Here is a 15,533-nt window from a genome sequence, read left to right as displayed (position 1 = left end):
GGAGACGTGGCCCAATCCCACTTAGGACTGTTTCTTCTGTCGGCTGGGGCTGGGCAGCGTTGGTTTCTCCGGAACAGTATTTTTTGGTGGTGGGAGGAAGCCTCACTTGGTTGTAATTATGAGGATCCCGTGTAACAGGCAAAGTGCAGCCTGACACGGCATGAGCTCCCGCCTCCCGGCTTTGCCATGGCACTGCCATCCTGCGCTGCAGCCCCCACTGTGCCAGCTCTGGGCCCGGCCTGCCGTCGCACTCAGCTGTACGGTGACTGTCTGTGAGGACACCCGCCACGGGCACTTGGCTTGGGACCCAGACTTTGGTGTGATCCCAGCCTCCAGGGTGAAAGCTATTGCAGTAGCTTCCAGTGCCACCTGGCTGTTAAGGCAGGACTCTCCTGGTGGACTTGATGGGGATCATAGCTGATAGTGTTATCTCCTCATTTCATGTGCACACGTGGAGCTGTAATTCGGGGCTGGGTGAGGGGCTCCACCTTCACCTGGTCAGCACCAGAGCGTGGCAGGGGAGGGTCCCCTGGCTGTTCATGCTTCTGGTGCTGAGTTGTGGTGCTTGACTCCCCAGGGCGGATTCCCCTTCAGCACCCGTGACTGCGGCTGGATCGTGGCTGACTGCACTGCGGAGGGGCTGAAGTCGGTGCTGCTGCTGCAGGAAAAGTGTCCCTTCATAGCAGAGCCCATCCCCACAGGGCGCCTCTTCGACGCTGTGAATGTGGTAAGAGCCGGCAAGGGCCTGGCGGTTGGGGGAGAACCCCAGAGTCAGAGCTATGTGTATCGGAACAGCTAACAACAAAATGGCTTCTGGGCGGGGGGTGTTCAGCAAAATAGCACCCTCAATCTCTCTGGATCTGGGGGCCTCTGGTGCATGAGAGTCTCGGCTCAGGTCTGGGTGTGAGTCAAGTCCGGATGGCATGAGCCCCAGGAGGAGCCCAGGCAGGGTTGTTAGTGCAGTGTCTCATGCTGCCCCGGGGTCTCGCTCACGAGTCCCACATGGGGAGCAGCATGTGCAGCCTGACAGGAAATGGGCAGGTTGCCCCCCGCATGTGTGGGAGAGAGATCAGGGCCGTTCCCACTCCCAGCGAGGGCGCGTGGGGTCGCTGCTCACTGACCCAGTGCTGAGAGCGTGGTGCCTTTCCCTGGCGGAGAGTCTGCTCACAGCACAGACTCCACATGCAGGGAGTTCGTTCGCTCAGGTCCTGGGGAGCAGAAGCGAGTGTCCCGAGCTGGCTCCGGGGCCTTGGAGAGCCAGCAGCTACTCTGTGGGGAGGGTAAATGTGCCTCTGGCTCTAGCAAAAGGGGAGGATGAAAAAAGGGAAGACATGGCCCTCGTTTAGCATAAAATTGAGATGTTGAAAATAAAATCAAGGAACCAAAGGACATGAAGAGGAAATAATTCTTGACTTGCCTATACACCAATTCTCAGGGCTGGTTAACAAACAAGGGGAACTGAATTTTCTCGTTTCTGAGCACAGATTCGACCTACTTGGCCTTACTGAAACCTGGGTGATGATTCCCTTGATTGGAATGTTACACTCAATGGTTAGAACCTAGCTAGGAAGGATCAAATGTGCAAAAAGGAGAGGGGAAGTGGCAATCCATGTCAGAAATGGCATCATCTATACCCAAGTCACTCATATCTCAGAAGATCCATTAGCATTCTAGATTATTTTCAGTGTCCTAACAGATAAAGCACAAGATGGGCTGTTAATTGGTGTCTGCTACAGACCCCAAATCACATTAGGGAACAGGATGACTGGCTCCTTCTGCACCTCTCTGCAATGTGCAGGGAAAAAAGCTGTGTGATTACAGGGAATTTCAGTCAGAATGACATATGCTGGAGTCTCCGGCAGCCAGTACTAAAACACCCTTGGGATTTCTAAAGCTCATTGATGACTATTTCCTAACTCAGAAAGTGTTGCAACCAATGTGAGAGAATTCTACATTAGACCTCGTATTGACAAACAAAGAGGAACTGATCGCAGAACTAAAAATTAATGGGAGCTTAGGTACAAGTGATCATAACTTGATCACGTGTCATGTACAAACAGAATAAAGTCCAGACCAGAGGTATGTATATTTGGTGCTTTAAAAGGGCCGATTTCACAAAGCTAAAAACAACAACCAAATCAGTTGGGAGGAAAAATTTAATCAGAGAAAATGTGAATGATAAATGGAAATTGTTTAAGAACAATTTAGTGGATGCCTTGAAAGCTACAATCCCACAATTAAGGAAGAAGGCTGGAGTGGATAACAAAAGACCTGACTTAGAGGGGAAGTGAGGGCATCTATAAAAATAAGAAAAGAATACATAACAAAGGGAAGAAAAGGGAATTTGAAATCAGAAGCTAAGAATTGTAGAAAATAGATGCGGGAAGCAATTGGGCACAAGAAGAAATCTATGGCCTTCAGAGTTAAGGACAATAAGAAGGAGCTTTTTAAGAACAAAAAGAATCCTGACAGTGGCATTGATCCTTTACTAGATGGAAAAGATAGAATTATCTGTAATAATGCAGAAAAAGCAGAAGCGTTCAATAACTTTTTATCTGTATTTGGGGAAAAGCCAGATGAAGTAGTCATGTCATACGATGATGATGGTGTGCTTTCCATTCCACTAGTATCTCTGGAGGATGTTGAACAGCAGCTGCTAAAGTTAGACATCTTAAAATCAACAGGTCCAGATAACTTTTTTTTTTTAAAAGAGCTGGCTGAGGTGCTCACTGGACCGTTAATGTTGATTTTCAGTAAGCCTTAGAACAGTGAGGAAGTTCCCCAAAACTAATGTGCCAATGTTTGAAAGGGTTAAATCAAATGTCCGAGGTAATTATAGGCTGGTCAGTCTGACATCAATCCCTGGCAAGGTAATGGAGCAACTGATCAGGTATTCCATTAAGAAAGAATTGAAGGAGGGTAATATAAATAATGCCAGTCACCATGGTTTTATGGAAAATAGATCCTGTCAAGTTTGGTTGATAAAGGTGATAGTGCTGATGTAAAACTTAGACTTCTGTAAGATGTTTGTCTTGGTACCGCACAAAATTTGGTTAAAAAACTAGAATGATACAAAATGAACATGGCACATATTAAATGGATTGAAAGCTGGGTTTCAAACTGTCACTGTAAATGGGATCCTCACCAAGCAGTGTGTTTCTAGAGGGTTATCGCAGGGATCAGTTTCCTGGCCCTGGTTGTTTAATAAGTTTATCAATGACCTGGCAGAGGACATAAAATCATCACTGATAAAATTTGCAGATGACACTAAAATTGGGGGAGTGGTGAACAATGAAGAAGACAGGTCGCTGATACAGAGCAATCTTGATCGCTTGGTATACTGGGTGCAAGCAAACAATGTGCATTTTAATAAGCTAAATGTAAATGTGTACATCTAGGAACAAATATTGTAGGCCATACTTACAGGCTGGGGGACTCTATCCCAGGAAGCAATGATACTGAAAAAAATTTGGGGGTGTGGTGAATAATCAGCTGAACATGAGCTCCTCGTGCAAAAGGGCTAATACCATCCTGGGATGCATAAATGGGAATCTCAAGTAGGAGTTGAGGGGATATTTTACATCTGTATTTGGCCCTGGAGTGACCATTGCTGGAATCCTGTGTCCAGCTCTGGTGCCCACAGTTCAGGAAGGATGTTGATGAAGTGGAAAGGGTTCAGAGAAGAACAACGAGAATGATTAAAGGCTTAGTAAACCTGCCTTATCGTGATAGACTCAAGGAATTTAATTTGTTTAGCTTAACAGTGTGAAGGTTAAAGGGTGACTTGATTCCAGCCTACAAGTACCTGCATGGGGAACAGGTCTAACACGATCCAGTGGCTGGAAGTTGAAGCTAGACAAGTTCAAACTGGAAAGAAGGTGTAAATATTTAACAGAGAGGGTAATTAACGATTGGAGCAAGTCATCAAGTGTTGTGGTGGGTTCTCCATCCCTGGCAATTTTGAAATCCAGGATGGATGTTTGTTAGAAGACCTGCTGCTATTGGAAAGGAGTTATTTGGGGAAGGTCCACGGCCAATGCCATGCAGATCAGCCTGAATGATCTCAGTAGGGGATGTAGGAATCTGGGAAAGGGTTCTGGAGAGGGATTGCAGCGGGAGACGTGGTGATTGACACGGGGTGACCAAGGCTGGTTTGGATAGTCAGTCTCTTTCCTTACATGTCCGGGCAGTTGCTGAGCATGAGAAATCCTGATGGAGGCTTCGCAACGTATGAAACCAAGCGGGGAGGCCGGCTGCTGGAGCTCCTGAATCCCTCGGAGGTGTTTGGTAAGTTCAGCTGTGCTGGGCAGAAGGGCCAGTCCTGGAAGCGCTGTCCAAAAGCAGGCTCGGGGGAGGAGGGTGTCTCAGCGCAGTCGCCAGGCCAGTGCCCATCCCCAGAGACAGTACATGCTGCATAGCTTCTGGGGTAGGCCTGCACCTGAGGGCAGGGTCCCTGATGTTGCTCTGACGCTCTCACTGAGGAGGGGGACACTCACTGCTGCTTCTCCTGTCGGGCAGGTGACATCATGATAGACTACACCTATGTGGAGTGCACGTCGGCCATCGTGCAGGCACTGAAACACTTCCACAACACGTTCCCCGAGCACCGGGCCCGGGAGGTCAGGTAACTGGGATGGGGAGTGCCAAATTGTCTGTTCAGAGCTCACACCCTGGGGAGGGCTCAGTAAGTGAGGCCTGCTGAGATGAAACTGGGCGCGGGCCCCGCCTGTGCAGCCCGACTGGCAGGGCAGCCCCGGGAATGAACCCGGTAAGCCAGTGCCCGAACACGGGGAAGTTACACCATGGCAGCCACTGGCACCCCCGCCTCACAAAGCACCCTGCCTGCAGCGGGCCTGTGCCACTGGTTGGGTGCATGCCCCATGTGCAGCAGGAGGCACCCTCCTTTTCTAGCTAGCCAGTGTGATGTTAACCCCTTCAGAGCAGTGCTCCTGAGTACAGCCACTTCCTGTGTGAAGCCACAGCACATGTGGCAGGCGGGGCTGCCCAGCCTTGGAGCAGGGCACAGGAAGGCACAGACCAGGATGTTTGTTTCATTGCAGATCAGCTGGGAGGCCACTGGCAAATGCCACGCATCTCTCAGCACTGCTCAGCCATTGGGCTTATAAGCAGATGGGCTGAAGTCACTGCCCTTCTGAACACGTTGTCCCTGATAGTGCAGACCAGAGAGACCCAGGGTTGCCCTTGGGAGGCTTTGGGTTAAGTGCCCATAAGCTGACGGTTAGAGGCAGGGGAGGTGGTCCTGTCTCTAGTTGGGCCCCCAGGGGACGTGGTCAGGCAGCTGCACCGTGGCCTGTGGAAGCTGAGAGCTGGAGCTGGGAGGTCAGCCCACCTTGCAGCTTATAGCCCTGGAGTGACCCTTGTAATAGGGGCCAGACCCCACTGCCTTCCCAGAGGGGTTGTGAGCTCCATGGGAGCCCTGGGTTGGGCTGGCAGGAGGAAGGACACTGCACACTGTAAGGAACCCTCTCTCCTGCTGTTTAGAGAGACGCTGCAGAAGGGCCTGGAGTACTGCCGAGGGGTGCAGAGAGCGGATGGCTCATGGGAAGGGTGAGTGGTGATGTGCACAGCTGGCTGCGGCAAACTCCATGCCGTGCTTGGGGCTGGGACAAGGAGATAAGTGCTGGTACATGTACCCTTGGGCGTCTGTGCTCCCTGTTACTTCCCGGTGTGCCAGTGACTGGAGGGGTGGGAGGGGGCTGGCTCAGGGAGCCCACATCAGTCCTGACTGTTACAGTCATGCCTAGCCCCCATCCACATCTCCCCCCCCTCCCCCCACTGGAGCTTGTGACATTGGGCACTGCATATCGAGTGACTTAACCCCTTAGCTTGTGGACGAGATGTGACAAACACACAGTGATGCGGGATGGGGTGTGACTCCAGGACGCCCCATTCTGGCCCATGTGTGCGACACCTTGAATAAAGGCTCAGTGTAGCCTGAGGAGGGACAGCCGGAGGCAGACGCGGTCTGCGGCAGGGAGGGACTGTACCGAGAGGCAGGGGCTGGGGGTGGTGGAACTACCAAGAGTCCTGCGCGGCCTGACGTTGGTGCTGTCCTCCCACCAGGAGCTGGGGTGTGTGCTTCACCTACGGCACCTGGTTTGGACTGGAGGCCTTTGCTTGTCTGGAGCACACCTACCAGAACGGGTGAGTGTGGAAATCCGGCAGCGCCGTGTGTGTGGCTCCCTGGGTGCGCTCTCTGCCCAGGCCCTTCTGGCCATGGGGTCCGGCCCCACAGCAGGGCACGGTCTGGACTAGCTGGCGCCATCCCTTGAGCATGGCACGTGCTGCATAAGTCTGCTGGGAGAGGAACTTGTTCAGACCCAGAGCAGCCCTCCCCACCGGGCATTAAATCATTCTCCCGTCCCGTGCTGTAACCCTCCCGTCCCCTGCTCACGGAGAGTCACAGCCACTTGGGCTCTTGTCACCGGCCCGTAGCCACCACGCTCCCGCTTCCTGGCTGCACGCTTCTGGGACTCTTGGCGTTCAGAGCCGGGTTATGAACTCACCAGAGGAAGCTCTCCTGGCCCCAGGCTGCTGTTCCTACTCCGGGGCCACGTCTCACCTCGGAGCCCCAGGCTCCTGCTGGAGCCACGCTACACCAGCTTAACGCTGTCTCCTGCCTCTGCCTGCTCCACCAGCCCCATCCCCCAAAGCCCAGGAGGCTCCAAGGTGTTCCCCCTCATTTCCCCCCAGTGACTCCCATTTCTCTGCCTTGTACCTTCAGAGCCGCATGCAGGGAAGTGACCCAGGCCTGCCAGTTCCTGGTCTCCAAGCAGATGGAGGATGGTGGCTGGGGAGAGGACTTTGAGTCCTGCGAGCAGCGCAGATATGTGCAGAGCACCACCTCCCAGATCCACAACACCTGCTGGGCTCTGCTGGGGCTCATGGCCGTCAGGTAGGAGAACTGACGCCGCTTCTCAATCATCCTCTTCACCCGCACTGCAGAACACAGCCCTGCTGAGGGCCTGGGCACCGAGAGGCTGGAAATCAGAGGCACCAGCCCCTGCGCTGTGGAAGCCTTTGCCTGCACCATGCCTGCCCTCTGCTGTGCACTGCAGGGTTTCCTCGCCCGGGCTCGCCCAGAACACACACTTCGTTGATTAGGAGTCACCACTGTCTAGAGGGGCTAGCCAGTGATGGCTCTCAGTGCCCGTTGGCACGCTGTGAAGGGTGACCAGGGACCAGCTCAACCACAATGAATGTCCAGGCTCCAAAAGGCAGCAGTGCATCCCAGAGCTGCTGTCCCACAGTCTGGGCATGGCTGAGCTGGATGCTGCAGCGTTTGGCTGCTTTTGCAGACCTGGGTTTAATGCCTGCCACTTCTTTCCCTGCTTGGCTGTACTGGGCCTTTGGTGTCCACCCTGCCAGCCTGAGAATGACCCAGATGGCGGGGGGAGACAGTTTAGTGTGAGTGCTGGGGGCTGGTTGGGAGAGGAGAAGAGCGTTCCTGTTCCTGCTGCAATGCCAGAGAGGAAGAGAGGAGAGACCCACTGCTGCAACTGCACACAGCCAGGGCGGGGGGTTTAGCGCGATATGTGGAGACAGCACCACTGATCTCTGTCCCTTCGCTGTGCAGGTACCCGGATGTTGGGGTGCTGGAAAGGGGGATCAAGGTTTTGATTCAGAAGCAGCTGCCCAATGGTGACTGGCCTCAGGTATGCAGTTCCTCTCTGATCTCTGTGTGTCAGTCCCTGTCACCGCAGGGGCTGGACAGCTCACAGGCATTTCAACCAGCCATTCTTGGCCCTCCCAGCTCGAGGAGAAGCTGGCTGATGGTTTATAGGTTTTTGCTGAGGGCTGTCTTTGGGGGGTGAATCATTGACTGAAGGGGGATTAGTGGAAGAGCTGAGCTTTGCATTTTATTCCAGCCACACTGTGATCTCTCCTTTCATGTGTCAGTGAGTTCCACAGTCTGGGTCCAGCCCCAGGGAGAGCTCTGCCTCCTGTATTTAAAAGCCTCCTTGTCTGGGTGAGCTGGTGGAGTGCAGCTGTCATGCGAACTCATGGTCACAGCAGAAGGGACGGTCTCCGCGGTGGAGAAGGCCATACACTGGAGGTTTGGAACAGCTGCACTCTGTGGGAGGGGAGCCGGAGCAGGGGGGTGGGTGCTGGGGTGACCTGTGTGGCAGAGCAGGGAGGCTGCTGTGTGTTGAACCAGCTGGAGCTGTTCAGGGTGTGTAGGTTCATCATGAACAGCAGTAAGGAGCCTTAGATCTCATCAAGACGTTGCCTGCTGGGACAGGGCCTGCAGGCTTCTGGCTGGGCCGGTGAAGTGAGGGTTCTTTGGCTGCCGTGGTTCCTGGGGGATCCAGGCACACTGAAGGGTCCAGGGCTGCAAGGCAGTGAAATACTCTAAGAGCAGGCGCCCTCCGCAATGGGGACATTCCAGAGGGGACGTTCTCTGTCTGCCCTCCCTCCCTCTTCCCACCAGCACTGTCCCGCATTACTAGCTGCCTGTCATCTCACTGCTGTTTTAGCTGGCAAACCAAAGAGCACCCTAAGCCAATCCTGGGCTGCGCCCCCTGTGCCCTGGCTTCCTCCGCCAGCGCTCACCCTCCACGGCTTATGGAGCTGGGGCCATTGCAGAGTTTGCTGCTTTGTGTGAATTAAAACCAGCTGGAACCAGGAACAGGACAGGGCTCATCTGCTGACCCCACCCCCATTGTCAGGGGCTGGAGCCCTGGAGGGAGATGCAGACCCAGCATGTTAAGGGGGGGGTGGCTGCAGGGAAGCCCTGGTAGGTGGGGAAGTCTGACTGCCTGATTTCAGGGCTGCCTCCCTGCTGGCCCTGGCTCCTGCGCATGTTAGAGCAGCCCAAGGACTGTTCTGGTAGAGGGGTTCTCAACCAGGGTTATGTGTACCCCTAGGAGTATGCAGAGATCTTCCAGGGGTACATCAGCTCATCTAGATGTTTGCCTAGTTTTACAACAGGCTACATAAAAAGCACTAGCGAAGTCAGTACAAACTAAAATTTCATACAGACAAAATGAGAAAGGAAGCAATTTTTCAGTAATAGTGTGCTGTGACACTTTTGTGTTTTGATGTATTTTTACTCAAGATAGTTAAGTCCAAAGCAGACTGTGAAGAGATACAAAAAGATCTCACAAAACCAGGTGACTGGGCAACAAAATGACAGATAAAACAATGAGAGTCCTATAGCACCTTAAAGACTAACAAATTTCTACAGGCATAAGCTTTCATGGGCTGCAACTTCTTGCATCTTTAAGGTACTACAGGACTCTCATTGTTTTTGCTGTATACAAACTAACACGGCTACCCCTCTGGAACTTTTCAAAATGGCAGATGAAATTCAGTGTTGATAAATGCAAAATAATGCACATTGGAAAACATAATCCGAACTATACATACAAAATGATGGGGTCTAAATTAGCTGTTATCACTCAAGAAAGAGATTTTTGAGTTATTGTGGATAGTTTCTCTGAAAACAAACACTCAGCGTGCAGCGGCAGTCATAAAAGCTAACAGAATGTTCGCAATTGTTAGGAAAGGGATAGTTAATTTTAAGGCATCCATTTTAAGGCACTTAGAAGAGAGGAGGTGATCAGGAACAGTCAACATGGATTCGCCAAGGGAAAATCATGCCTGACCAATCTGATTGCTTTCTATGAAGAAGTGACTGGCTCTGTGGGTGTGGGGAAAGCGGTGGACGTGATATACCTTGACTTTAGCAAAGCTTTTGATACGGTCTCTCACAGTATTCTTATCAGCAAGTTAAAGAAGTATGGGTTGGATGAATGGACTATAAAATGGATTGAGAACGGCTAGAGCATAGGGCTTAATGAGTGGTGATCAATGGCTCCACGTCTAGCTGGCAACCAGTCACAAGCGGAGTGCCCCAGGGGTTGGTCCTGGGGCCAGTTTTGTTCAACATCTTCGTTAATGATCTGGAGGATGGGGTAGATTGCACCCTCAGCAAGTTTGCAGATGACACTAAGCTAGGGGGAGTGGTAGATACCCTGGAAGGCAGGGATAGGATACAGAAGGACCTAAAAAACTGGAGGATTGGGCCAAAAGAAATCTGATGAGGTTCAACAAGGACAAGTGCAGAGTCCTGCACTTAGGACAGAAGAATCCCATGTGCTGCTACAGAGTGGGGACCGATGAGCTAGGCAGCAGTTCTGCAGAAAAGGACCTGGGGGTTACAGTGGATAAGAAGCTGGATATGAGTCAGCAGTGTGCCCTGGTTGCCAAGAAGGCTAATAGCATATTGGGCTGCATTAATAAGAGCATTGCCAGCAGATCGTGGGAAGTGATTATTCCCCTCTATTCGGCATTGATGAGGCCGCATTTGGAGTATTGTGTCCAGTTTTGGGCCCCCCACTACAAAAAGGATGTGGAGAAGTTGGAGAGAGTACAGCGGAGGACAACAAAAATGATTAGGGGGCTGGAGCACAAGACTTATGAGGAGAGGCTGAAGGAACTAGGCTTGTTCAGTCTACAGAAGAGAAGAATGAGGAGGAATTTGATAGCAGCCTTTAACTACCTGAAAGGGGGTTCCAGGGAGGATGGAGCTAGGCTGTTCTCAGTGGTGGCAGATGACAGAACAAGGAGCAATGGTCTCAAGTTGCAGTGGGGGAGGTCTAGGTTGGATATTAGGAAAAAGTTTTTCACTAGGGGGGTGATGAAGCACTGGAATGGGTTACCTAGGGAGGTGGTGGAATCTCCATCTTTAGAGGTTTTTAAGCTGAGGCTTGACAAAGCCCTGGCTGGGATTATTTAGCTGAGGTTAGTCCTTCTTTGAGCAGGGGGTTGGACTAGATGACTTCCTGATTCTATAATAAGACAGAAAATATCATATAGCTTCTTTATAAATCCATGCTACACCCACATCATGAATAATGTGTGCAGATCTGGTCAGTCCATTGCAAAAAAGATATATTGGAACTAGTAAAGGTACAGAAAAGGGCAACAAAAATGATTGGGTTATGGAACTGCTTCCGTATGGGGGGAAATTAAGAAGACTGGGACTTTTCAGCTTGGAAAAGAGATGAGTAAGGGTGGATATGATAGAGGTCTATAAAATCATGATTGGTGTGAAGAAAGTAAAGAAGGAAGTGTTATTTACTCTTTCGCATTACACAAGAACTAGGGGTTACCCAATGAAATTAATAAGCAGCAGATTTAAAATGAACAAAAGGAAACATTTATTCACACAATGCACAGTCAACCTGTGGAACTCCTTGCCAGAGGATGCTGTGAAGACCAAGACTATAAAAGGGTTAAAAAAAGAATTAGATAAGTCCCTGGAGGATAGATCCATCAAAGGTTATTAGTTAGGATGAGCAAGGATGCAAAACCATGCTCTGAAGTGTCCCTAGCCTCTGTTTGCCAGAAGCTGGGAATGGGCGATGGGATGGATCACTTGATGATTACCTGTTCTGTTCATTCCCTCTGAAGCACCTGGCACTGGCCCCTGTCAGAAGACAGGACACTGGCCTAGATGGACCATTGGTCTGACCCAGTATGGCCATTCTTATGTCTGATTTTGTAAGGAAGTCGTTTTTAAGTGAGGTGACACTCAGGGAACACAGGACAAATCAGACTGCTGAAAGTGGTACAGTAGTCTGGGAAGGTGGTGAACCTCTGCCTAGGAGGTTCCTGTGGTCCCATCCAGCAGCGCACGCCAGCCGTGCTGTGAACATGCTGTGTGCTGGGGCTGCGAGAGCCTGGTAACGCTGGCTCTATGCCAGGCAGCACTGGCCAGTGTGTGGCCCCTGGGTGCCCCCGGAGCATGGGGGGAGCCTGGCCTTCCATGTGCATAGTGAGTCATGCCTCAGTGCGAGCACGCGGGACAGTAGGGAATGTGTCTGTCTGCCAGGGCACGTGAGAAACACTGGTGTGACCATCATGGCGTGTGTTCTGGACACACAATGCCCTATAACAGACCTGTGTGAATGCAGATGGCTTGTGTGACTGCTCCGGGGAGACGCTCACGTTCCTCTCCCCCGGGAGCGCCACTTGTTCGTGAGAGCTCCCTGCCAATCCTGCCCCTTTCTGTCTCTCTCTCCTTGCAGGAGAACATCTCTGGGGTATTCAATAAGTCCTGTGCTATCAGCTACACCTCCTACCGGAACATCTTCCCCATCTGGGCCCTGGGGCGCTTTGCACGCCTGCACCCCAGCAGCGCCCTCGCTGGCAAGCTGCAGCCCACGTCCTGGGGCAGCGAAGAGGAGATCCCGGCTGGAGGGAAGTGAGCTGTTGCCACCGCCTGAGCCTGGGCCCTACTCATGTGCCACGGCAGACCTGCAGCCTTAATGATGCACTAGCTGGATTTGCATGGCTACAGGACTGCGCAAGGGAGGCTGGCAGGCCCTGGCCTTGTCTGGGTTAATGAGGACTCTGCACATTTGATTCTTGCGGCAGCACTAGATCCATGCCTATGTGTAGGCTTGGAGGGGGCAGTGAGTGTGTGGGCTTAGAGGACCTCGAGCCTGCATCTGCACTTCAAGCTGGAAGAGACGTGCCCACACCCATTGTGATCGAGCTAGTGTACTAGAGCAGGGCTTCCCGAATCTTCTTCCCCCAGGCCCATTGTGAGCTGCACAGGCCCTGCAGCCACCAGTAACATTTCTTGAGGGAAATATTCATTTTCATGACTGCGTCCAGCTAAACCGTAACACTGAAAATAAACAATGTCCACATTTCCCTTTCATTTTAATGTAAGCAGCTGTGACACTAGAAATTCCTGACAATATGCGCTCAGAGAAATGCTTCCAGTGAAACTACACTTTAGAAAAATGTTGAGAGCAAACTGTGGTATTCAAATAGGGAAAACACAACTTTGTGTAAGATTGAACGATAAGCAACGCAACCATGATAACAAAATTCTTAAAAAACATTGTTTGATTTTAAAACAAAATAGTTGGCCACTTTTGACCACTATGTTGTGTGTTCAGTTTTGTTTGTATCAAATCTGAATTGATCTGTTTCGTAAGCAAAGACCCGCCTGTGCTCGCTACTCATTAGAAAAGAATCAAACATTGTAAATAAAAGTATAAAGTAATTACAGACTAAGTGTCGTCTTCATGAGATGGATCTGCCTGCTGCTTCTTGCACAGCTTTTCCAGCAGATGGCAACCTGATCTCACCTTCAATTTTCAGCCTTTCAGCCACCTCAGGGCGCTGGCAGGTAGTAGCTCAGGGTGAAGAATGGGGTAGCTAGGGGCTGTCTGCGAGCAGGGGTAGCTCTGTGCGCAGGGAAGGGGCAGCTAGAGGCTGTGTGCAGGCAGGGGGGCAGCCCATGATGCTAGGAGGAGCTGTGTCCATGGGTGCTGCTGCTGGGGCTCAGCCGTGCACGCAGACCATAACAACTCTGCTCCTCGTGGCAGTGTGTGCCAGGTCGGGCTATGCCATCCATACACCGTCACCGTGGCCACCGACACCCAGTGCTTCCCAGGCACAGAGGACTTGCACCTACCTCCCGGTGTCGCCCCTTCCCCGAAACTCTGCCCATGCTGCCAGACCCTGGGCTTCTGCTGCACCCCACAGTTTGGACCCAGTGCACTAAAGAGAGAACGTAATCAGCACCGTGCGAGCAGTGGGAGGGGCTGGGCGTCCTGACTACAATCCTCCTCAACCCCTGGGTACATACTCGGGGTGCCCAGCCCCTCCCGCCGCTCACACAGCCTCAGTGCACTAGCTGCTGCCATCTGTGTGCCTCTGCTGGAGCTTTGTGTGTAACAAGCCTGGGAAAGCATCACGCAAACACCCTGCCCCACCATGGCTGACCTGCTACGGGTCATCTCTTCCAAGCCTGCTGCTGAGAGCTGGTACTCCAGGGTCTTGCAGAGTAGGTGCTGCATTCACACAAATGCTTTGCGGACGCCCCTCTCTCCTAGCAATGGCCAAATAATATTAACACTTAGCTCTGTTCTGCAGTAGATCTCAAAGCGCTTTACACAGGAGATCAGTGTCATCACACTGCTGTCCAGATGGGGAAACTGAGGCGACATGGCTTGCCCAAGGGCACCCTGTGGGCCAACAGGAGATCTGGGAACAGCCCAGGTCGCCAGAGTCCCAGTCTAGTGCGCTAGCCACATGGGCCACACAGCAGGTTCTGCAGTTCTCATTAGGCCAGGCTGTCTCCCTCCCCCCTAACTCTGTAGCCGTCAGAGGAGCAGGGGCATTGGCTAACCTGCCTGTTGTGCCATGGGGCAGCCTACTCGTGCTGCCATTGGGATGCTCCGAAGAGATGCTCCCAGAGGCACAGGCTACTGGGGGCACAGCCTAGGACTGAGGGGTTTATTTTTCACACTTGTCACCTTGAAGCAGCAGAGGGGTGTGAAAGCTGAGTGCCGGCCGTACTAACGGTGGTGCTCATGCTGTGCTGGTGGTCTCTGGCCCTGGGAGAGTGCCTGTCCCATGTAGTGTCTGGCTCAGCTGGGCTGATATGAGGTGTGAGATCACACCAGGAGCCCATCGCTCACTCTGGTTGTGCCATTCCTTTGATCTGAGTGCTGAACTGTGCTCCCACGCGCCACGGTGTCAGGCAGTGTGATCAATCTCCGCCCATTGCTCAGGATCTCTTGCATGGGGTTCAGTGAGCTTGGGCAGGAGAGGAGATGAAGCCTTCCTCTCCCCATTCTCTGCCAGTTGAGCAGTATTTGGGCACTTGTGACACACTGCACCCCACATACACCCCTAATGTGTGATTGTGTATCATTCATGTTCACCCACATAGTGTAACTCTGTATTGCCTAATGCAAAGTATGTCATGTAAGGTGTTTTTGGAATGCTCATGGCTTACCGAACACTATTGTCATAGTAATATGTTTCTTGCAATGTCACGTGTGCGGTTATGAGGCTTCGCTATTGTTGCAGCAGAATTCCCAGCATATGCCCACCCCTCGCCCCCCTCCCGCTCGGTGCCAACAGTAAAACCGTGACCTGACCTTATTAGGCTGCATCTGTTGTTTACAGCATTTAGTTGTTATGCTGCTATAAGAAAACCGCCTACGCACCCCAGTGTCTTTGTTACCCACAGATAATGGGCTATGAATCCAGTGCCATAACAGCTTCACCCAAGGCCACAGGCCTCGTCATAGTCTGGCACGTACTAATGTATATCCCTCCCCCAATCCAGAGCTACCAAACTTGTGATGCATTCTCTAGTATAAAAAGGGGTACGCCCCATGCCCAAATTGAGAAAGCGTTCGCCAGCCTGATCACCTGGACTGCCCTGCTTCTCCCATTCCCATACTCTGAGAGCGAAACGTGAAAGCTGGCCTGTATCGAATGACATGCGACTCCTTCTGTGCCTAGTGGTGAGATATAAAAAGTAACTGCTTTGCCTGTTTCTCTGCCTGCTTTATATGATAATAATTTAAGCTACGTATTAAGTATTACAGCGTGTACCCCATATTCCTTAATAAAATTTTGTTGTATTATCCAACTGATTATTGACTCTGGGGGATCCATAACCTGTCGAGACAGCTATGTGATATGCCCAAAGATGTGTCCTCATGGCTTGAGACAGATCTAGGCAAAACTCT

At 51.7% G+C, this 15,533-nt stretch overlaps 1 protein-coding gene across 2 annotated transcripts in view; it reads left to right on the top strand.

Moving 5' to 3' along the window:
* LOC137153356 (lanosterol synthase-like) overlaps positions 1–13,596 on the top strand; it is a 31,526-nt gene extending 17,930 nt beyond the window's left edge. The window contains exons 15-22 of one of the 2 annotated variants that reach the window (XM_067548581.1): positions 578–727; positions 4,191–4,287; positions 4,519–4,624; positions 5,503–5,568; positions 6,085–6,165; positions 6,746–6,916; positions 7,598–7,676; positions 12,057–13,596. In XM_067548581.1, the coding sequence (XP_067404682.1) occupies positions 578–727; positions 4,191–4,287; positions 4,519–4,624; positions 5,503–5,568; positions 6,085–6,165; positions 6,746–6,916; positions 7,598–7,676; positions 12,057–12,236 (930 nt within the window). In that variant the 3' untranslated portion in view covers positions 12,237–13,596. Of the gene's footprint in view, positions 1–577; positions 728–4,190; positions 4,288–4,518; positions 4,625–5,502; positions 5,569–6,084; positions 6,166–6,745; positions 6,917–7,597; positions 7,677–12,056 lie in introns of those variants that run through there. The other variant, XR_010919766.1, reaches the window with a different exon arrangement.
* Positions 13,597–15,533: the final 1,937 nt, after the last annotated feature.

The sequence above is a fragment of the Emydura macquarii genome, unplaced genomic scaffold (assembly GCF_026122565.2).
Source record: "Emydura macquarii macquarii isolate MOO-44397 ecotype Brisbane River unplaced genomic scaffold, CSIRO-AGI_Emac_v2 contig_1253, whole genome shotgun sequence".
NCBI lineage: Eukaryota > Metazoa > Chordata > Testudines > Chelidae > Emydura > Emydura macquarii.
The sequence above is the reverse complement of the archived record's forward strand: the minus strand, read 5'-3'. Positions and strand labels throughout refer to the sequence as shown.